This window comes from Misgurnus anguillicaudatus, unplaced genomic scaffold (genome assembly GCF_027580225.2).
Source record: "Misgurnus anguillicaudatus unplaced genomic scaffold, ASM2758022v2 HiC_scaffold_28, whole genome shotgun sequence".
In the NCBI taxonomy this organism is placed as follows: Eukaryota; Metazoa; Chordata; class Actinopteri; order Cypriniformes; family Cobitidae; genus Misgurnus; species Misgurnus anguillicaudatus.
Genome location: NW_027395278.1, coordinates 7,604,344 through 7,628,710, shown reverse-complemented (window position 1 = coordinate 7,628,710; position 24,367 = coordinate 7,604,344). Strand labels below are relative to the sequence as shown.

General features: G+C 37.7%; 1 protein-coding gene across 1 annotated transcript in view; it reads right to left on the bottom strand.

The window, feature by feature from the left end:
• LOC141362609 (ALK tyrosine kinase receptor-like) overlaps positions 1–24,149 on the bottom strand; it is an 810,085-nt gene extending 785,936 nt beyond the window's left edge. Inside the window, exon 1 of the mRNA XM_073864911.1 lies at positions 22,740–24,149. Within this exon, the coding sequence (XP_073721012.1) occupies positions 22,740–23,460 (721 nt within the window). The 5' untranslated portion in view covers positions 23,461–24,149. The remainder of the gene's footprint in view (positions 1–22,739) is intronic.
• Between the last annotated feature and the right edge of the window lie 218 nt (positions 24,150–24,367).

Here is a 24,367-nt window from a genome sequence, read left to right as displayed (position 1 = left end):
AACACACATATAAAGATCATGATTGGGAGAAAATGGTTGCCACCATGTCTTTTTTTCTATAGAAGGCAATAAAGTCAATACAATCAATCTCTAATAGCCGCTTTCTCTCTGATGGTCCTTGTTTAATCAGAGTAAGAGCGTGAGGTACCCTCCCTGCTCCACTGCCGCCATTAATTCTGCCTCTCCCATCCGTTTGTTTGTATTTTTATTGCTTCTCCGGCAGGCGGCTGACATTCATCAGCTGTCTGATTGAGCCTTGCTCAATACTTAAGCATTAAAGCTGGGGGAGACGGATCACTCCCGATCTGCTTCATCACCACTCAAGGCAAGTCGAGCACAACTTCAATAGGGGGTCATCGGTGACCCATGTCCTGACCCACATTTATTTAACACATTGCAAGCTATAGAACTTAAAGCGGGCAAACATATCAAGACCTCTCGATCTCCCCTCCTAATCCTCTCCTAAAGCGCTTGCGCATGACTGATGGTAGAGATCCTTCAACTTGATGCCTGTGATAGCCCTAAATTTGCCTCAGTGAGCAGGAGAGTGGCCATGAATGAGTGCATATCCATAGATCAAAAATCTGTTGGGCTTCGAGCTCTAGTCTACAATAGAAAGCTATTGTTTACTTTTAGTCATTAGCCATGGTCGGGCTCTTTGTAGTCTGCCAATGAATGGACTATGCTCTGTCCGCTAGGTCCATCAACCAGGCCAGAGACATTTAGGGCGTACTCATATAATATCAATCCATGCCCAAGTGCAATTGTCTCCCCTGCTCTACTTCCCCAGAAGCACCCACACTGTACATTAACCGATCCGAGCCTGGGCACGCCTTCGTGGTTATGATGCGATTTTTCTGAAGAAAACAGAAAGTAAAGTGGTCACTTAACCCTGCGCATTCCGTGCCTGAGCCCAAGTAAACTGTGCCCTAGCCCACCTCTGCCACCTGGCCAAGGCACAATTAACAAATCGGATATTGTGAGCGCACCCTTCATTTGGATTAACAATTTTGAGGAGTTAATGTTACTTATCCTTAAAACCAGAAAGAGTGCAAGCCAAGCTAGAAGGCCTAAGCTCTACTCTGGGTATATTTTTCAAATTGCAAAAATGTTAGATTCAACACCCTTCAGCAGTTAACGTTTCATCTTGGATTTGGGCGCAATACTTTGAATTTAATTTTATCGTATTTTCAAAAAAGAGAACGCAAGCTCAACATCGCAAATTTGATGTGATGCAATAACATACACCTACAGATCTCTAGTGCCTCGGAAGTAGAAACTATAAATGTTTTCCAAACCCATATGAAGTGTAGAAAAGCATTTCCTGCACCTAAATCTTGACAACTTAGCCTGAGGATTTGACATGTCATTTATTTGCGCTAGCGAGCAAAGTGCAAAATCAAGCAAATTTAGCTTTGATTTACATTTCGGTAAGAGAGAAGCATGTTTATTTATTAATTTATTTTGCCTGTGATTTATTTCATGATTTATTGTGCTAAATATTCAATTACTTATTTAATTGACAAAAAGATGTGAAACCTTTGCTTTTCAGCAAATCTGTGACCCATGTCAGGCAGGCTATTTTATCACGTTGTTTCAACGTTCTGCTTCACTTTAAATTGAGTCAAATTAGGTAAAATGTCCTTATTTCCTTAGCACTTTCTTCAATTAGTGTTAACAATAAAGAAAATGATGTGCAGCAATCAACATTATGTGCATGAAAGAAACCCCAGTGTTCTGTCCTATATTGCTGCCAGTGCATTTTTTCTCTGGCCAATGTTCTCTTCACTTCCACACTCAGTAAATGACCGGTTTGAAATGACCGCAGGCAAACACTTGAAAAAGAAAAATGAACGAAAGGCTGGGGCGAAAGCCAAGTCTATGGTCTTTCAAGGAAGGTCAGCTTAATGTTATCGAGCTGAGAGTTATACAGGGTATCGGTTACAGTTGCTTGCCTTTGTGCTGTCAGTGAAACACTGAACTGGACCACCAAGATCTGATGAACTGAGATGTATATGACTTTGAATTCCATCCAGGTCTCTGCAGTTATAAGTCCCTAATGCTTTCTTACATAACCAGTATCACCTAAGGACCAACTCCACTACTGAGACTAAAATTAAACATAAATATAGATAGTGAAGAAAGCTTGATATTGTGTATTTTTATTGCCAAATAATAGGGAGTAGTATAGCCAAGCCTGTCAACTGACAAAAGCAAAAGAAAGCAATTTGTCTTATACCCCGTCCCCAAATCCCAAACCAAAATGAGATTCTAGAAGACAAGAGCGATGGTAAACAATCACCTGCTATGATTGATGTTTTTTTTTTTTTGCCTGCATCATATGCAAAATCCACAGTCTTCCTCCACAGTCCATAATATTAGCCTTCTATATTTCAGATGGGGTAATCTGTTCTCTCAAGTGTACTGCACAGGTATTGTTGCTCTGAATTTTAACCACTGTTCTAGACAGGAAAGTTGGAGAAACTTGGTTTAACTTTAATCCCAGTTATTCTTTCTTTCTTTCTATCTTTCTTTCGTTCTTTCTTTCTTTCTTTCCATCCACTGCTGAAGCTCTGGAGGTAAGCTCTCCATAAGAAGCGATATCAAAGTACGGGATAGCCAGGAGTGCCACTCAGCTTTCAATTGTGGTGACCTGACTTGACAAAAGCATTCGGGTTCTTTACAAAAGTCTTCCCACTACTGAGCATGTTGGAGTCTGGCATGCTGTGGTGTGAGTTGAGACGATAAGCCCCGGGCTTTTTCTTTCTCAGACACTCCCCCTGTCTGTGGCCTTCAGTGTAAAAATCCTTTCTATGCCTGCTTAGTCATGAGCCAGGACTACTGTTTTTATGGTGCAGCAAAGAGGGTGGGTGGGTGTACGTGAATAGACAGGACGCACTAATGCCCTGTTCACATTACAAGTGATATGCAGCAACAAAGCAACACAATACCATTCATTTTAATGGAGAGCTGACAATGTCCGGCGGCACGAACAACAGTGACCTTTGGTGTTCAGCGATGCAAGAAAGTAAAAAAAGTTAACTTTATGCAAATGATGAGCAATTTTCGGGTGTGGTTCACATCATTTTTCAGCAGATACAACGGTGGATGGTTACTCAAGTGTTACTAGGACAACAAGAATTAGAAATGCCTCCTTATGACATGACAAAAGAGATGGGCACACACAGCAACAAAGTCACTGGTAGTGTTCACAAAGCATAAGTCTGCATGACATATCATCGTTTAACATCTCATTTATAATAAAAATATTTCCCTATTATAAAAATATATCAAAACAAATTATAGCACCTTACCGGTCTAAATAGTACAGTATAGAACCCAAATCTCTGGACTGCTCTGTGCATTGCAGTAACTATATCTATACTTAATAGCTGCCTCTCCTAAACCAAGTTTTCCTGTGCACATCCGTGAATCATAAACATTTAAGTGATATGGCTGTAATTTGCATAATTTGTTAATATTTGCTGTAATTGTATTATTTCAATAGTCCACTTTAGACATTTTACTAATTAAGTAACTTTTTAACTTCTTGTCAACTTTTTGCTTAATACCTACTGACACTTTATTGTGATGATCCCCCAACAGACATTCTACTGACTATAAGTGACTTTGCAACTAAAGTCAACTTAGTGTACTAACCCTAAACCTTTCCCTAACCCAAAACCTAAAGAGATAGTTGACATGTAGTTAAAAATTAATGAGAGTTAGTTGACACATAGTCTCGCGTATCCAGACCATCATACTGAAGGTCTGGTATTTTTCGCTGCTTTTTCTGGAGAAACCCGCCCACGAGGATGTTTGACCAACATGTCAAACAACCAATCACAGTTTATTGTCTAGCATCACGTTCGGACTCCCCACAATAACAAGACGGCTGGCAACAAGTCAGTTATTGAAATAACCAGCCGCAACCGAATAGCATCTAAATAAACAACATTACTCACCATAGAACAACGTTGTGCACTTCATCAACAGCCACACCAATGAGATGCTCCCGGTAAACATCTGTTTCAAGCATATCTCTCCACTTTATAACACATACAAGCAATTCAGGAGAACAAACTTTTTGACTACACTAACTGCCTCAAGCTAAACTCTTGGACGTCTTTTCGAGAGTCTATGCCGCGAACTTTGCATATTTTTGAGAATCCAATGTTTAGCTGATCATGAACACGACTGATTCTCTCCCTTAATGGAATGTCAGAGCTTTGTTTTCCAGGGACCGAAACTAATCACGACGCTCGCGTCTCCTGGAAATCTGGTTTAATGCAACCAATCAAAGCGACTTCGACATTCCCACATTGTTTCCAAGACCACTCTGTGGTCGTGACGTCTGAGGCTAAGACTAGTTGACACATAGATGCAATTTTATCTATAGTTAGTATATGATCTAAACTGGACTATCAAAATAAAGTGTAACCCACTGTTTTATTATTTTGGTTTCTATTTAGTGTTTTATATGGTATACCTCTACATTGAGTAAAATTTAAAAAATAATGTGTACTTATACACTAATCAATTGTTTTCATAAAAAATTATCCATACTGAAATGTTTTTTCCATATACAGTAATGGCTGTAGAAATGAGGTCACAGCAATACGATTCCATTTGGGTCAGCCATTTGGCCTGCAGCGACCCTGTGATCAGTGGATGATACGATTGAGTAAAGATTGTACACTGTCTTCTGCTTGATTTAGCACCTACAACCTTTCCTTGGCAGCAGTGTGTTTTCTCTTTTTACAATCCTCTTATGCTGTATTCTAGAGTTTGACAAACACAAGTATGAGGGGAATGCAAAAATTAAGTCCTCTGATTGTAACATGGGGGCTTTTCTACAAATGAACAGCATGAAGCTTCGTCAACATGATGTTAATTGTTGTGACACAGAGAGGTGCCAGAATTGGTAAGGGTTAACAGCTGTGGATCAAAACAGCGGTATTCAGCTGTACACCTCATTCTCTCGACCGTTTATCAAAATGCAGCTTCTTGGCCGTAATGCCGCACCAGGTGTTCTCTAATGATGTACTCATTTACTGTCAGCTTTGTGAACTAACTCCTTCCTTGATGTTTGTCTTAAATAAATATTCACTAACCATCATGTTGCTGTAAACCCAGAATAATTTTTCTTTATCCAAAACACATGTTAATGATCTTTTGAGAAAAATTAATGTTGTTTTTAAGCCTGTCGCGATAAATACTTCATCAACTTGTACGATTAATGAAAATTACCTCGGTGAATTTTGGAGAAGCGGTATATTACATGTGTGTTTGTTTGCATAAAATGAATGCCTTTAAAATTTCAGTCGATCGGGATTGCCTCTGTCATTTCTGTTTGCCGTTTCATGGCGAAGATCAGGTCCACACATTTGCACGCACATGTGCACGCACGCACACACACACACACACACACACACACACACACACACACACACACACACACACACACACACACACACACATTCTGGTTTCCATGTTTTGTGGGGACATTCCATAGACGTAATGCATTTTATACTGTACAAACTGTATATTCTATTCCCCTTACCTACCCCATTCCCTAACCCCAACCATCACAGAAACCCTTCTACTACTTCACATTTTCAAGATACATCATTCTGTTTGATTTATAAGCTTGTTTCCTCATGGGGACATCAAAATGTCCCCACGAGGTCACAAAAACACTGGTATTCCTATCTTTGTGGGGACAATTGGTCCCCACAACGTGATAATTACCAGGTACACACACACACACACACACACACACACACACACACACACACACACACACACACACACACACACACACACACGCACACACATAACAGGCGGGAAAAAAGCATTACTACAGCTGTAATTTCCTGTTTTTCTGATGAATTCACACAGTTTTAAAGAATAAATCTGACTGGAATTGGTTTCAAAGCTACTTCCTGCAACTCAAACGTGAATGAGACATGAGGAGTGGAAATTCATGTAAATGAGCCGGCACGCAGACTTTGTTCAAAAATAGAGGCAAGGAAAAGAACAATGCAAATAAAAAGTAATCTGAAACATAACCATAAAATCCAGTGTTTAGATCTAAGGTGTTCTACACTTAGCTATTACAAATGTTACTGCGTGTTAAGGCGAATACTGACGGATGCGATCACTCATCTATATTAAAGCAATAAATGCTGTGATTTACACTGAACCAAGCTAAACCAATGACTGGTACTATACATTTTATAATATTTATTTATGTTTTAATTATTAAGAATATTTATTTTTATATATTTCAATGTTATAATATTCTTAAAAATCCAAAGTTGTGTTCTAAGAAAGGGTGTACTTGCATTATTATTTTATTGTCATTATATAATCATTGACATAAAACTGCAATCTGTTATATCCATTTCCTATATTCCTAATTGTCTAAAGCCATAAAAAGCTTGGAGTTTTTATTGCACCTGATTGAAATGGGAACAATATGCTGTTGCAGCGACAATGCTATATTTACACTATATGTGTTAGAAACAAGTTGTTTGATAACCTATGCTGATAGTAGGTGGCAGTAAGTGGATTGTTTAAGGTACCGACCATTAAACTAAATAATAGCAGCAGACACAATAAAGGAAGGGGGTCTGGAAGTACTAGTGATTTATTTACTGCATCGTGCACAGCTCACAGAAATTTGTGCATACACAGACATTAAAAAATATATAATAGAGCTTTTCTATGACACTCCCATTTCTAACAATCCGAGCCCACCTGCTTACATATAAAATTAAAAAACACAAAAATAAATGTGTTGACTAACTTTCATATTAAATAATTATATCAATTAATTCAATCAGAATAATGGCATATTGGCATCACATTTACTTCTGAAATGGCATATTTCTGTTTATTTACGTTCTGTTTAATGACTTAATTGTTTAATTGTGCCATTAATGCATTTGCACAACAACTGTGTTATGCTATAAAATTAATGTAATTTTAAATCCATAAAATATATAAACAAATAACATAAGCAATAGTCACATTAAATGCACATTACTGTACTGATGTTTGGAAATGTTGTGAGCGTTTCTGACAGCAGCAAGGAGCTGCAAGGACCATGCTCAGATGCTGATGACGTCTGCGACTGCTCTGTTGCATCTGCAGTGCCTGCCATCTGAATAAAGTAACACGATCAAAATCCTATTAAAATGCGCACATGGCCCCTCAGTTTGAATGCTACACACTGTTATACCAATATGTAAAACCAGCCATAAATCTAGTGAAGATGCAAACTAAGAAGCATGAAAAATCGGTGCGTAATCTGTTGCACTACATCCTGAACTTGGCTGTAATGCTGTACACTAAAAGGCACCGCTTGGCCCACTCCAGGCATACAAATCAATTACTTACACATGCATCTTGGCAATAACCGAAGCCAAACAGATATGAAAAACAGCTCATTCCATTCCCATTCAGAGCCTGACTCATATCTCTTCTGGATTAGAATTGAACTGGCAGTTGATATCCTGTGGTCCATGTCATTTTCCTGCAGATTCGCCTTAAGTCAGCACTAATTCTTTATCTTTCTGTCTTCTCTTATCACATCTCACTGTCTTGCTCTGACTTTCTCTTCTTTTGGAGTCGAGTTAACTTATAGAGGCTGTCAGTAAAGATATCCACTCAACATGCATATCACAGAAAGATGAATTTGCCCATGTTTACTGGCATCTTACATCTTGAGGGCTGTTTCTATATCTGGATATGTATACAACAAATTATAAGAATCAAGGCTGTGTTAGCATGACGATTTTTTTTCATTGGGAATCATTTCAGCATGACTTATTTTACATTCATTATTTTTTTTTCAGAACAGTGGGAATCTTATGTCTGGGTATGAACTATTTGTATCTATTTCTGTTTCAGGCCCAGATTGGCCATAGGGAGTACTGGGAAAATTCCTGGGTGGCTGGTATATTTATTTAGGCACAAGGGCTAAGTGTTGTCATGCCACCGGGTTAAAGAAGAAAATGCTTTATGCCCAAGTTGATTGTGTCCCGACCACTTATTAAAATAATTCTTGCAGATGGAAAATGCAGGACGTGCCGTTTCTTCTGCTTTTCAAAGAGCTCGCCTGTGAACACGAGTTTTGTTTCAGAAGCGTCTATATTTAAGTGCGCTTGCCTCGCATCTAGATTTATAGTCATTTTTCCTTTATTACAAGCGTAACAAAAAATCTATTTGATGCAAAACTCATCAGTTTATTGGAAAAAAAAATTCTTATGAATATGATGTTTTCTAAAGTAAAACAAAATTTTGAAAGTCCATGATATATTTGATCTTTTTCGACACAAGGTAGGCCTACACAGGGTGCGATTTGTGAAAAAAACAGAGGGGGGGGGGTTGTTTTCATAGGCGTCGATTTTGAGACCCACCATATTTCGTCATGAGTCATTTTGTACCCACCACTTGTTTTAACTTACGTCCATAATAATTTGACTTTTGGTTAGATTTTTTTACTGTTTTCAGTGGTTATGAGAAGCAATATGAAAGAGAAATTTGGTAATCATTGTCCGACCTAACAAAAATCCGTTATAAAATTAGTTTTTAAATATTTCTAATTAAAATATTTTCAATATTCAGAAATGCGCTCTCCGCTCACAAGCTCTAATCGGAACAAACCCAAACCTCACTGTCTGCTGAACTTGTGCAGAAACATCAAAATATAACCAGCTTTTTAAATACCACAAACTATGAGCTTGTTGATGATTTTTTATAATTCTTGACAAAATTAGAATATAGTAAAAGTTGTTTTTTGAAGAAAAGTTTTAGGTGGGGCTGTTGAAAAGTGGGGCCGTGCCTAAGCTACTCAAAACATAACCTGCACGAAAGAGAAAACATTTTATGCGTCTCTGTCCATAGTACATTTCAAAACATTTTAATTCATAAAAATAAATCATGAGAACATTAACTTCATATCAGGAATTGCATTTGCAGGAATTGTAAAAAAAGTTTTTTTAAAAAGTTGCCAGCCAGCGCCAGCGTTTTTCATGATTTTCACAAAAGTTTAATGCCTTCCAGAAAATGTTCTTCTTCAAATATATAAACATACAATATACCAAATGAAAGAACAGACCCTTTGCTTTCAAACAAAAAAAAACGTTTCATCCTACCTTCAGTAGTTCTTTTGTAATCAGCTTTTGAGCAAAAAGCAGAGATAATTCCATTTTTGTGACGGACTTTTCATAGAGATCCCATTCAGAGCGATCTTTGAAACAGACACGGACATGCAGCAGCTTGCCATAGGGCAATAATTCCGGGTTTAAAAAGTTGCGGAAGTTCCTAGTGGATAATAGCAGTATTGCGGAAAGACGGAAATACTCGTCATTGGCGGGGAAGCGTTTTCTCTTGATTGACGAGATATCTCGTCAATGGCGGGGAAAAAGTTAACTCATGAAGCAGCCTAACGCAATATTTTTACTCTTATAGCTTATCTTTCCCCACACATATGAACTGTGATCATGCACAACGAAAAAACACGCAATAATTAAATCTTGAATGGCAAAACTATATGGCACAACGTAGTGTCAACTTAAACATAAATATGAACAATGGATTGATTGCAAAGTTAAACCATTACAGTAGAAACAGTTTTAATGCTGCTTTTAAAGTAATAACGTTAACTTTACACCGCGATGCTGAGCCTCAGTAAAATGATAGAAAAGACAGATGCATTATGTGTTAGTCAATTAGCCTCATTTGCGCGAACTGGACACGCCCGCGCATCGCTAAACGCGTCATTGCCGTTTATCATATGTGTAACTTTGGCCATTCTCAGTGGTGTGACTGGGACACTAACTCATCATAAACAGATAATCAGATTGTGATGTTTATTCCCGCTTTATTAATATTCCGAATAATATGCTGCTGAATATGCTGCCTTCTTTCGTTTCGACACACAGCTCCACAACCATCTCGCAAGTGTTGACTTGGCTATTGGCTATTACTCGTGAGGTGTAACTGGGTGTGTAACCAGTCGGATAGCGCCGTGGGCGGGACATTGAGCAAGTCTGCAGAGTGGTGAATACAGAGAGGCTGCACGGCAGCTATATCAGAGCCAGCTAAAGTAGCGCATTTTAAAATAAAATTGACTTTAATCAAACCACGGATCCGTGATAAGTTTTGTGATCCGTCTCGCCACTAGTGTAGTAGCACTGATCACTTTGAGGGGGGGATAAAAATAATTAAGCAGAGGCAGGCATACATTGACCAGAAAGGGGGAAATCCCACGCACTCCCCCAACCTCGGCAAATCGCACCCTGGGCCTGCATTACATTATATGGCAATATACATGATCTAAGTAAGCTACTAATAAATTAGGTAAGGATTTGTATTAGTTTCCCCTGCATACTTGATAAATCTTGCTTGTGTATTGTATATCAAAAGTTTCCAAACTTTTTTTCAACCCAACAGGTAATCTTAAGAAATATAGGGGAAAACACAAACACATTTGAATAAGTTTAATTAAATCATCTTAAAATACTTTTCGAAAGTGTTTTTCAAAATAAGGTATTTGAAAAATGCAATGAACTGCTTCCAAGCAATTCTAGAAAAAGCATCCGAGACAAAGTTAAGTGAAGTACTTTTTATTACTTACTACAAATGAGAGCAATATCAAAGCACCTGATCTATGAAACCTAACCTCTGAGCAAATAACCTCGATTTCATCATAGAGCTTAAAAGACACTATATTTAGAAAGTTTACTACTAGCTGTATACACACATTTTTTAAGACGGATTTAGACTGAAATAGGTCTGAGTGCAAGTTTGCCCCTGGCACCCTGTAAACCCCCAGCACTCCATTTACAGCAAACCTCGTGCCACTCTTTAATGACAGTCTTGCGGCTCAAAGTCTGTTCGAAAGATTGTTCTTTAATACGTTTTCATATAAGGTTTGTCAGTTGGAATAACAACTTTAACCAACATTCCAAGATACATCACTATGGCCAACCTATCAAAATGAACCTTAAGGCTACGGTCAAATGAAACTGAAGTGAACACATCAAGAATTGGGAATTCTTCCAGAGAAAGAATAAAAAAATACTTAACACCCATTAAACAAAAGTTTGACTCTTTAACGTGACTATTTTATACCAGAACTGATTAGGATTAAGTAACATTTCTATAAACAACACATTAAACTAATAGTTATTATATCTCAATTGTATTATTGTTAAGAATAAGTGCCAATCCATGTATTTAAAGGTTTAAAACGCATCTATGAAGTCGTGTCTCATTAAACTGTACTAATAATTTTGAAATTCCACTCTCAACATACCCACTTGTCAAGTTTCCCATTAATGAGGGAAGTTATTCTTAAATTTCCCCTTGTTAAAATCTCTCACCAGTAGTTACTGTTACCACTAGAACGTCATTATTGTGAAAAAAATGTCACTCTCCACTGTAGCTTTGCTAATTACAATTCCAGTTTACAGAATTGAGCCTTTTGAAAGAGCATTCATAACTTATAAAACATGTATAAAAGCACCATATATCTAATGTAATGTGGGTAAATAGAAAGAATGCCCATAATTACCATATACTTATTTAAGAGCACTGTATTACTCAGGAAGGTAATTTAATGTTGAGTGATACTTGATTGCACTCTGCATTCTAATAAGCTTGATGCTGATATCTACTTATAATGCAACAGCAATGCAATAGAGACTCCTCACAGGATCAAATGTTAAGTTTTTTATTTGTTTGTTTGTTTGTCTTGCACGTGTATACACACTTTCTGGGTAATGAAGTCAGTGAGTAAGCAAACAATGGCTGCCGATTCCAATAATGATTTGGTTTTAAGATTCACAATGGTGTCTATGCAACATGCCAAAGGCAGTTCATCAAAACTCAGCGGATTGGGAAAATACATGCAACATTCATAATGATAGAATTTGGGATGCATACGAATCAGTGCTAGATCCAGCCTTATTTAAAATGGGGGTGAAAAGCTGTTTCCTACATTCTGAGTTATTAACACTGTTGAAAAGTTAAACTCCTCATGCTAAACATACACTGTTAGACATAACTGTAATTTCTACAGTTACTTACCACAAAATGCCCAGTAATACCATCATTTTCTTTTCCAGTTCATTACTTTAATATGCATCGCATTATGTAATATAGGTATTAACATTTAATTCACAGTGATTTACTGTATGTTTGGAAATTGCGGTAGACTGCTGTAAAACAACAGCAGTAGTGCTACTGTAGTTGAATAAAATAGTGTTATAAAAGCATATAAAATGGAAAAATAAAATATATCTATGAAATGAAATACATTTTATTTGTTATGCTTTTAGCAGTGAAGCAAATTTCAAAATGTGAATTGTTTTTCAGCAGTGTAAATCATTTATTGAGAATTGATATAGAAACAATAAAGGGATTATGGATAAATGCTTGACCGTCAGGTTTGAATTTGACCTCAAGACTTCAAAACACTAGTGATGCCAAGATTTCTCTCCTCGGAGTTACAGGAGAGTGACAGAAGAGGCTACTTGGGGAGTGTAGCGAGTAACTTTCATCAAGTGACTCTGTAGCACTGTCGTAGTGTTATGGACCTACGACACGGGCAACCTGGGTTTGATTCCCAAAGGCAATTTTTTAAACTAGGTTACAGTAAGGGTATTATACTGTAAAATGGAACTTTTTCTGTGTTAAATACAAGTTTTGTAACGTTTTTTTCATATGTAACAATTGCTTCATTTCTTTTATGGCCAATTTCAGTGCTGGAAGTACAGTGAAAGTCCTTACAGTATATAAACAATGAATATAGCTTGTTTATCCGGGGTAGCCGTGGAGATGTGCAAATGTGCTCGTTTAAAGCTGAATTTCGTTTAAATGGGGCAATCCCATATGGCTTGGAGTCCCAAGAGTAACTTAGAGTAACTTTTTTCATTGCCCAAATCTTGAACTATCCGTCATGTTATGCATTAGAGCTCTGTGCATTTTGCCAGCAGAGGAACCTATTTGCAGATAGCCCTTGAGAGTGAACCAGTGCACATTAGCATTGGAGATAGATGGTGGCAGGTTAGAAGGGCAGCTCATTAAGATTCATTGATTTCTATCTATCTGCATGGCTAGCTGAGCCAAACATTAAAGTCCTTCATAGATAGATCCCTTTAAATTAGAAGCAACTATAACTGTATTTTATTTCATAGGTTCAGTGTCATCTTGGAAACAGAGAGGGTATGGGTAGTAAATTGAATGTAGCATAAAAAATAATGCTTAGCTTGTTGAGTAAGTGCAGTCATGCAAAATGTCAAAAACGGTTTGCTGTCATTGATTCTTTATTTTTTTTACTGTTGAGATCTCACAAGTGCTGCTCAGCACATACGTTCTGTATGCGATGGATGACTTTAATTAAAATAAGCAAAGTTTCACATTAGACCTACATCGTCCTTGACAATTACAGATATTAATTTGCATACTCAATATAAGATCAATTTCATGTCAAGGTCAACACCTGTCGATGTTTAAAGATAAGTCTGGGCTGTTGTTGGCACATATCCGTATATATTTGATGGATTATCTGTCAACCCCCTGACAAGAAATCAATTTCCTAACACATTTAAATGAATTCCTCTGTTGTAGATTTTATTTGCAAATTACTTTTACTCACATTTCTGTGTTAGCTTCACTTATTCAAAGGGTGTGCAAGCAGTCCATGTATTAGCCATTGTCTCTTCAAGCTTTGAATCTATCAACGAATTCATCGGACGCACGTGCGCTGACGCGATACACGTCTGGATCCGAAATTTACTTCCAGTTTCGTTTTTTAATGGTCTGACTAGTTGCTAAACTGATCTCTTGAAAAAATGCCTCGTCGAAAATAACAAATGTTTTGGTTTCCTAATTTATGTGTTGTTTTTTGCTTGTTATATAAATAAACTATGTTTGAAGAACTTTGTTGTTATTTGTTCTTAGCGGAGTTTACCGGAAGTTACGTGCGGACCACGACAGACATGTTATGTTGTTACTGCTGAAACAGTTTATAGCAGTGTTTCCCAATCCTGGACCTCGCCCCCCCCCCCTACCAGAAAGTTTTAGATGTCTCCTTATTTAAAACACCTGATTCGACTCATCAGCCTCCTTCCAAAATGGTAAACATGGCTGTTTCTCAATTCCAAGAACGCAAAGAACGGACTTGCGTCCTCGTGGAGATCGGTCTTGCCAGGCGACCTTGGAAGAACGAACTCGGAAGTTTTGCCGCAATGACTTCTGGGGCTTAAAGCGATTTCAGCAAGTCTGCACTCGATGCATCCTCGATATCAAGAACACATCCGGGTATTTTCATGCGTCCTCTGTCCTTGCGTTCTTGAGAATTGGAATGAACTTAGACCGTTAATGATGACGTAGAGCGAGGACACGAGGACGCAAGATCGCTGAAGAACGCATATTGAGAAACAGCCCATGTGTCCCTAACAAGCTGATGAGTTAAATCAGGTGTCTTAAATAAGGAGACATCTAAAACTTTCTGGGAGGGGGTGCCCGAGGACCAGGGTTGGGAAACACTGGTTTATAGGATCCCGAATCTGCACTTTAAAAAAAATCAGTAGAAATTACAGTATTACTGGCAGTTGTTTGCCAGTAACTTACTGTAGAATTAAATGTATGTTATTTACTGACAACAGTTTGTTCAAAGTTAAATGAACATTAAACATTAACAAGTCTTTATCTTAACAGAATTTGAACTAAAATAACACCCCCATTCAAAGCATTCTGAGAACCAACATCTGAAGGGAAAAAAACAGAAAAAGGTTTAGGAGGATTTCTGGTTCCCAGAATGCTTTGCATGAGGCTGTTATTTTGTAGTTTTATTCAGTAAAGACAAAAACTTCTTAATGTTTCATATTTATTTAACTTTGAACAAACTGTTGCCAGTAAATAGTATACATTTAAATCTACAGTAAGTTACTGGCAAACAGCTGCATTACTATACAGCATTTTTTTACTGCGTGGCGTCATATTTCTGCTGCTATAGACTTGTAAAAATATGTAGAGCTAGCTTATTGAATTACATTGATCCATAAATCTCTGGGGGAGTAATATTGAGATAGTCCTGGTGGTAAACAAGTGCTCCAACATTTCATTAGTTATCAAAAATACATAAATAATCAACCCATCGTACATATGACCCCATATTGATTTTTCCATGAGTTTGTGATTGAACACGTGAAGCAACTAGCCATCCTGTTATTAAATGACAGTGCATGGAAGTAAGTGGGAATCAATTGGCTCTTGACATTTCAAGCTTGTATCAATTACTTAACTTTACATCCACATGCACACCACACAGATGCCTTTAAATGTACAACTTTCAGCTGCACTGGTATTCAGGAAACGCAGAGTGCCTACCATTTCAAAATGAATTTTTAGCAAAATCAAATATTATTCCGAAACAAAATATCAAACAAAGCGAAAAAGGATTCTGTGAGAAGACTAACCATGCTTTAAAGTAAAATCTTGTGTGGGTGAGGGTGCGCAAAAATGTTTGAGACGTTGCAACTTTTGACTTTGAAGTTTGGTATTTCGATGACTATAGATAGCACTGATTCCACAGCAGAATCTGAAACACACAACTGTTTTTGTTAAGGGTTACCAAAGAATGAGATGCAGAAAACATTGTGAACAAGCCAAATCTTACAGCTATAGACCCTTTTAGAGTATGAAGTAAATATGCTAATCTACCCAGATTGATGTTTTGCTGTAATCTGCACAATTATCACTGTTAGCGCAACTGATGTTCACATTGAGGGAAACGAAAACACACTAACTAAAATCCCATTCTTCCGTTTCCTCTGTTTCATTCACCAAGATAATAGGCTTATGTTTCTCAGACAAATCCTGGAACACGTGTCCTGAGCCATTTATGATGCTCAGTGCGTAAAAGTCAAGGCAGCCTCAGAAATATTAGACAAAACACTGCTGCCAGAACAAAAGGCTAAGTGTCTGCTATTCCTAGTCACAATATGGTGAAAATGTTGAAATTGTGCAAGTGTTAGCAGTTAGTCCTCTGAAATCCTCTGCACGCAAGTCCATTGACATTTATAAAAGGGTCATTTTATTATTTCATATACAGTACCGTGACCATTTTCCACCCTCTTTTTGACTGTTTGAATTAAAGACAAGTTGAATTGTCCTCACATTTGTCTATTGGGACATATAATTGAGGTTGGACATAATAATGTTACTGGCTCAAACAAACGATGTTGCAATGAGCAATGTTGATAGTGCCATGCACAGTGTTAACACACTTTAGGGAAATTAACCAACAAATGGCTTACCTATAGTTGTCTATTAAGATGAGATAGAACCAAGTATTCTGCACTCTTAGAAAGGATGTGTTAATTTTTTACACAACTTTGTGTGTTAAGCTTTTAACCCATTATTTGTAATTTTAACACATTATGTGTCATTTTGTGTTGATTTTGTGTTAAATGATACAAACAGACCCAGTTCCGGTAAATGTGAAAGTCGGCACACCTCTGATCTACTGGCTGTCTTTCAACGTGATGCCCAGCTGATGCCTGACCAACGACCACAGACAGAACCCGCTTAATCTCCGCTTAATCTCCATATTCGTTTCAATGTATATATAAATAAATAAATAAATAAATATAAATATATATATATCCCAAGGGTTTTACCATCCTAGGACTTTTTTTTAATTCCCTGGCTAAAAAGTCTGGGTTTTTTTCTCCTAGGGGGTTTTTCAACCCGGGGAGACAGCCTTCTCAGGCTTAAAGGAGCATTTCACCCGTAAAAACATTAATCTTTATTGAAAGTGTGTCATATTTGTAGTCGAAATGTAACATACATTTCGAATTTGGTGCCTATCTGACAGAGAAAAGGGGTGTTTGTAGTCTCACCCCCTCAACAAAGTTATTGGACTTCCTTCTTTCAATGATGCAAAATGATGATTTTTACATCATTGAAAGAAGGAAGTGCAACACTGAAATCTGTATTTCTCCTGTCTCAGCGACAACTGAGGAAATGATGCATGACCATTCAAAAACATGACTGGGGTTCTAACTATACAAAGCTTAATGCAAATGGGTGAAGTGTCCCTTTAACTTAGCACCCTCTTCTATACGTTACATTAGTAATACGCTCGCTTATAATGTTGATTCATAGCCGGAGCAAATTTAGCTGTTTGTGCTATCGTGTACTATGTTATGCTATCTTTCGATTTTCTGTGCTTTTCACTGCTTCTATTAATGTAAAGCTGCTTTGAAACAATCACCAATTGTGAAAAGCGCTATATAAATAAAATTGAATTGAATTAAAATAAAACACAAAATGTATGTTGTCCCAGAATCAACACTAATGTGTTGTTTTTAACACATCCGTTCTAAGAGTGTGTTCAACACACGTGTCGATTTAAAGCTACTTTCTTGACTGCGTAGGTTTTAGATACAAGTTTTAAGTGGGTGAATTATTGATCTTTGGTGGTCAATACAGGGACTACTATTAAAGAATGGATGAAGAGGTGTAAAAAGATTAGTTCACCCAAGAATAAAAATGGTGTCATTATTTACAAAGCCTCATGAGCAAGCCATATTGCTGTTGTTTCTTTATGAAACAAGAAAACAGATCGTAGTCAGAATGCCTTAGTAAGAACACCTTCTTTTTCGTTACTGTTTTAGTTTCTGAAAACAAGCAAAAATAGATTTGCACAATTGGAAGACTGCATTGAATACAGTCTAAAAAATGCTGGGTTGTTTTTGTCACCCAGTTGTGGGATTGCGCCAGCTAGATCATTTTGTTAGTGTTGGGTAGTTTGTGTGTAACCCACTCCTGTCTCAAACCAACCCAATGCTGACGTTACCTGACCCATCAGCCCATCTTGCACCTCACATCAATGCAATGCCATCATTGTGGCAGCTTAATCAGTCTTGGTTTCCATGTGTTTAATGAATCGTCATAAATATCTCTTTTGATTCAAATTCAATTATTTCGTTTGAAATATGTGACTTATGTGAGTCAAATCAATAAACACATGACGTTAGTGTAGCGTCACATTTCCTGACGTTTGAATGAAGCTGTCTACAACCACTAAAACCATCCATGTTGTTCGTTTTGTTTGACACTTAAAACTATATTGTATGGCTTAAGAAGGCTTGAACATCATACAGAAGATTTTTTATATTTTATTGATTTATTTATTTAATGGTCAAAGTTTGATAGAAATTTGCAGATTTAATAAATCGTGGCATATTATTACTATTATTGTGACAATTGTGCTATTTTTTCATAATGCTGTGTTTTTGCTCTAAATTTGTCAGCTTTATTCGAGCAATATTACTATTACACATTTAAAAGTTCCAAAGAATGCATTGAAATAATATGTTAAATTGTTCTTTTATATCTTCATAGAAAGTATGTGGCTTTATTAAGTGCAAAAATTATCCAGAAACGTTTTTACATGTCCATTTACAACTCCAGGATTTGCCTTTAGAATGAATTGGTCTATTATTACCTTATTTGAAAGGGTCATGAATCATAATGTTGAGCTCTGCTCTGATTGGCTGTTTCACAGACAAGCTTCTTTCAGTGGTTGTGTGTTTGCGTAAACAGACCTTATGTTTGAGCCTGTTTAAGATGAAGATATGGAATTTGATGAATAATCAATGTTTGGATATTGTTAATGGCTGTTTCTGAGTGGAAAGTTTGTGTTTTTTTCAGTATGGACCTGCAAAACGTAACTGTAAGGTCAATAGAACAACTTCAGCCTAAATGCTAGCATATAGCATTAAAGGCAGGGTCCATGATCTCTGAAAGCCAATGTTGACATTTGAAATCACCTAAACAAACACGCCCTTACCCCAATATAATCTGGACCATTTTTTGATAGACCCGCCCCACACATACACAACCCAGGCAACAATGTCGTTTAGTAGACACGCACCTTACTGCTGATTGGCTACTAGTGTTTTGGTAGTCGGCCCGACTCCCTTTTCCAAAGCGTTATTCAGAAATCGTGCACACCGCCTTTAACTAGCATTTAGCGCTAATTTAGCAGTAACAACTTTGTTTTTAGCATTGTAACAACACTAGCCCTGTGTTCCAGTTTGTTTTTTATGACACTCCCTCGCTAACTTCCCTCAGTCTTGTTCACTCTGATGTACGTCATTGCTTACGTTGTATGAGTGCTCACTACTGCTGAAACACTTGAAGTGAGTTCAAATGGATCGCCCTAACCCTCGATCACATGGAAAGTGGAGACCGCCCCTCCATCATTTGAACTGTGCAAAGCGCGAGCTGCTGAACTGACAATCGTGTTGCATTGTATGAAGCTGCATGAAGTGTACATATGAAGTAGAAGTTAAATTTCGATTGTCGATTTTGACAGAGGGAGCGAGGGTCTGTCCATATAAACTTACCTCAATCACTTGACGAAGTGGAACGCACTTCAAAATGGCAACAGGGATTCCCCCGAGGGGAAGTGTTTAGGGAAGTTTGCAAGAGCTATCTAAAACTAGAGTGGAACGCAGTCTAAGTGCGTTAACCTGCACAGTCTTACGCCAATTATGCTTAATAAACTAATGTAAACGTGTTAAACAGGTTTCTTTGATCGAGGAAATCTCATAAACTGCCTAAGCAAAAACTGATCGGCACAGGTTTTTTAAATGACTATATTAATAGGCGGTGACGTCACTGCCTGCGAGAAACCAGACAAATCTCCAAATCCCATGTAAACGCAGTGTTCTGCATAGCCGGTTAATTGATTTGCATGTAAACCCATGAAAATGGTTTCTATTATAAGCAGCTTTTTTATAGTTATCTGTTATTGAATGTAAACGCACTCATTGTACTTAATTTAATGTGTAATTTAATGTTGGGGCGTACATATCTACTGTAACATCACAGTCAGTGTTATGTTGAGATAGATCTCTCTTCTAGCTGTTATTTGCATGCACAAGGTTTACATAAGAAAGAGGAGAAACAATGTTTGAGGCTACCGATCTGTCATTACCATGTACAGAGCTCTTATTATTCATTAATGCCTGGTAAATACAGTTTTGAATTCTACGGCACCTTAAATCTAATTGTACATCTTAGTTCTCAAAACATTACCTTTTGATCGTAATGCTACAACTTAATTTTCTCACAATTTTAACTTTATTCTTATAACATTACGTATGTATTTTTACAATCTCTTATTAATTTTAAACTGGCTTTGGGATGTTGTTAAAGACAGACATACACTAAATAGAATATACTGTGTTTAATGTGTACTCTGTACTTTATATTTTTTGTTTTTAGGTTGTATACTCATCACATATCATAAAAAGTTTCTGAAAAACAGAACAGTGTGCTTGAAAGGAGGAAATTTTGATTGTAATGAAGAATGCTGAGAGCAGCAGAGGGCGGTCAAAGTCACAAAGCACCAGGCCTGGGGAGAAAGAAAAGTCTTAATGACTTTTCTGACCCTCTGATGATAAATTCCCAGCGGCATCAGAGAGTCTTGAAGGATTACACTGCCCACTCTGCAAGGAACAACATGCCTTTGATACTCCACTACCAAATCATTTGATGTTTGAAATTCAAACTTCCACCTATATGGGGCTCATTTATTTAAACATTAACTTCATTATTCAGTTTTTGAACCCACTGAAAAACATTGTGACAGATAAAAACAACCCTCTATTTTTCAAAATGAGGTCATAATTATAGCACTTGTAATTTCATTAAAAAAAAAACCTCAAGAGGAACTCAAGACTGTAGATGTTTTTTTTTATGTAATGACCACCCAAAATATTTTCTGTTCACCACTTAAAATGCAACAAGACCACTGTGTTTATATGGAAAATAGCAAAATTCATAAAAAATAAAGTAAATGCTTTGATTTCACTGATTTACTATTTCAAGGGACATCTTTGACAGAGATGATTGCTGATGGGTAACCAACTGAATATTTATGAAGTTATTAAAATAAGCATAAAGCCAACCAGCCTTGGACAGCACCATTTGATTAACGGTTTCTGATTCCTTTCAAATCACAGCAGTGTGCTGAAATACCCTACCAGAAGCTTCAATCCACCTTGAAGCAACTATGATTAATATACTGGCATATTATTCTGTATTGGACATATAAATCACAAAACCTTTCTTAAGCTGTCAGACAGGCTAGATGAATGTCACAAATAGTCTCCCAAACATTTGAAAAAGCTTTCAAAGGTGACAAACAAAAGAAATATCAATGTGACGCCATCAAGGAGCACAATCGAAGTCCATATTTCACAAAAGAACATTCTGTTATGTTCCTTACGTTTTTAGGTCACATACAGAATTATGTAATAATGCTGATCTACTGTATGCTTCTTATTGTTGGTTACAGACAGTCCTGTTTACATTGACAAAACAAGCATCGAAGCAAATAAAACAATTGACAATATGCCCACTACATCAAAAACTGAGAGGGTCAGCAGCTGTTGCACTAAAAAAATGCATTATCTTGACCAAAGCCTGATTTTAGTACCTTAGTAGTAAACCTTGAAAAATCTCTATGTGCATTAAGAGCAGTTGGTCTTTCAGAATAAATAAGGAATAAGGAAATAGCACCAAATGATGTGTCATCAAAATGTCTCATACTGCATTTGGAATTGGTTTAACACTACCCAGTCTCCTGAGGTTGCGTATAAATAGCACGAAGTGTAAAACTCGTGCAATACATACGCCAAATTCCACTTTGGCGTGCATATGATACGCAAGTCCTTCCCATTCACTTAAACGGGGCATCTTTTTTTGTCGTTTTATTTATTGGTTTTTCAATTTTTTTCTGTTTTTTAAACCATTTTCGCTTGGGTTTAGGGTTAGATTTCAGATTTGCTTAATAAGGTTATTTATTATACAGGTTTCTCTATGTTTTTGTCCATATTTAAGCCATGGTCGCTTGGAGTTGGGGTTAGAGTTGGGGTTTGGGTTAGGATGTCATTTTTATATAACAAAAAGTTGTTCTAACCCTAAACCCAAGCGAAATTGGTAAAAAAATAGCCAAAAAATTGAGAAACCATTAAATAAAACGACAAAAAAAGATGCCCCGTTTAAGTGAATGGGAAGGACTTGCGTATCATATGCACGCCAAAGTGGAATTTGGCGTATGTATTGCACGAGTTTTACACTTCGTGCTATTTATACGCATTTTCAGGAGACTGGGCTCTTTAACACCAATGAAGTTTAACATATGAAGTTAAACAAACTAAAGTGATTCATAAATACAAACCTGTTAGATATCTCATGTAGCCACTCCTTTTGGTTAACACCAATGAGAATTTCTCAATTTTAACAGTTTTAATTATGTGTGAAAATGCTTTGATGCTGAGGATTGTCTTTACTGGTGTTGAAGTGCCTCCAATATTAAAAACCAATGTATTACCAAAACTGATACACATGAAGTACAATGCAACAGTTGTAAAGTCTGACTCACAACTGAACGTTTTCAATTTTTTGATGGCATTTGAAGGGTCAATGTGTTAAAAACAAAACTTTTCAGCAGTAAACGTACACAAAACTTTGCCTGATGTAGATAGATGTAAATAAAAAATATAATTGCATTGTGTACACATTTCTTGAACTATTTGAATGAATCAATATCCACGTGTGTATTAGTCTAGAATCTACCGGATTGTACTGCAACTTAAACACTAAAATGTAAAATGTGACCAGCACATTTAAGAGCTTACCACTTGAAGCTATGTGAAGAAAAAGTCGGGCATCTGAAGCTCTGATGGCCGCAGAGTACTTGTCCTCCTTCCCTGGTACCTGGGCTTTCCGCTCGGGCATGAGTCTGACCCTGAGCCGGCCGCCCTCCGCCCCCAGCCACCATTCCAAAATCCGTGTTAGGTCCATTTCCAAAAACAGAACCGGCGCGTCCTCATACACATGCAATCCTCCACATCCAGTTTTAACCATCTCTTCACCAACCTCCACCACAACTTGATTGGACTTTCGACTGGCTTTGGTCAAACCTAAATTCAAAACTTTCGGCACGGGCCGCTTGTTTCGGTACGGGAGCTGTCCAGTGCTGGATCTGTTGAAATTCATCGCGGCCAACTTTACATCGAGCAAACTAGCAATGGTTTTCTGTAACGGCGCGCAGCGCATAAGTAAGTTTGCGCGCACCGTGTAACATCTGTTAAACGTTAGACAGTCTCCGTTAAGAGGGCGCTTTATAAACAGAGCCATGTAGTGCCGTAACAGGGACGGGACGGCGAAATCCACCGAGAGCGTCTTCCTTTTGAGCCGTGAGGTGAAGGTTTGGTTGGACTCCTTTTTGTCGGTGCCGTTGGTGAAAGCGGACGTGGGGAAAGTAGTAAGTGCGTCTGTGGCTCTCTGAGAAGCGCACTGCAGCTCGGATAAAAATGCCGCAGACAAAAGAAAAAAGTAGAGTATCCGAGAAGTCATGATTTACGTTCAAATTATCCTTTTGTTGATGATTCTTCTATATTCCAGCCCACACACTGTCTCCAAATGAAGAGCTGAATCGGCAAACGAATGGATGGCTATTCAGGGTCTACATTTCTTTTCCTTGTGTAGAAAGACGGGATTGCTTTAATAAAACCTCTCGAGATCGCTATATAAATCCCGCAAATTACATTTGTATGATCCACGCCTATGTCCTATAGAAGAAATTTCGCCAAAGATTCGCCTCTTGTGGACCTTCTTGGTATGCCTAACAAGTTCTTCAGGGCTGCTCAAAGGCTCCTTGTACTGTATCTGCATGCAATGCTTTAGCGGTGAAAGAAGTCCTGTCAGCAAAGAGGCTTAGTATCCGCTTCTCAAATACCTTAAACAGTCCCGTAACAACAGATCCTTATACGTTTAGCCTGTCCACTTTTCGACAAGGCAACATAAATGCACGCCAAACTGCGAGCGCACAAATCAAACATAATCCATAGCCGGCGATGTTGTCGACGAGAATAATTAGAACTTTATTTTATAGCAATACACCTGCTATACTTTTCGCTTTTGTGAATGCGGTCTTTATAAATCGAGCGGGTCTTACCTGCGGAGCCTGTCAAAACGAAGGAGCCGTTTCAGCGTGAGCTGCTCATTTGAGGCAGCAAATGCCGCGTGCGCGAAAGCTCACTGTGCGCGTGCCACCTCAACGCTCCGTTTTTTTATTTATTTTTTATTGTGAAACTCACTTCTGCGTCTTCTTGTGACGTCACCAGCAGCAGGTCGGTAAAACGTCGTTTTGGTGAAGGAACGACAGTAGCCTACCTTAGGTGGACACTCATTAAGGCGCTCTAATCTCATTGAGAATACCGAGATGGCACCACTCCATACGCAGCACCGCGCCAGTAATTAG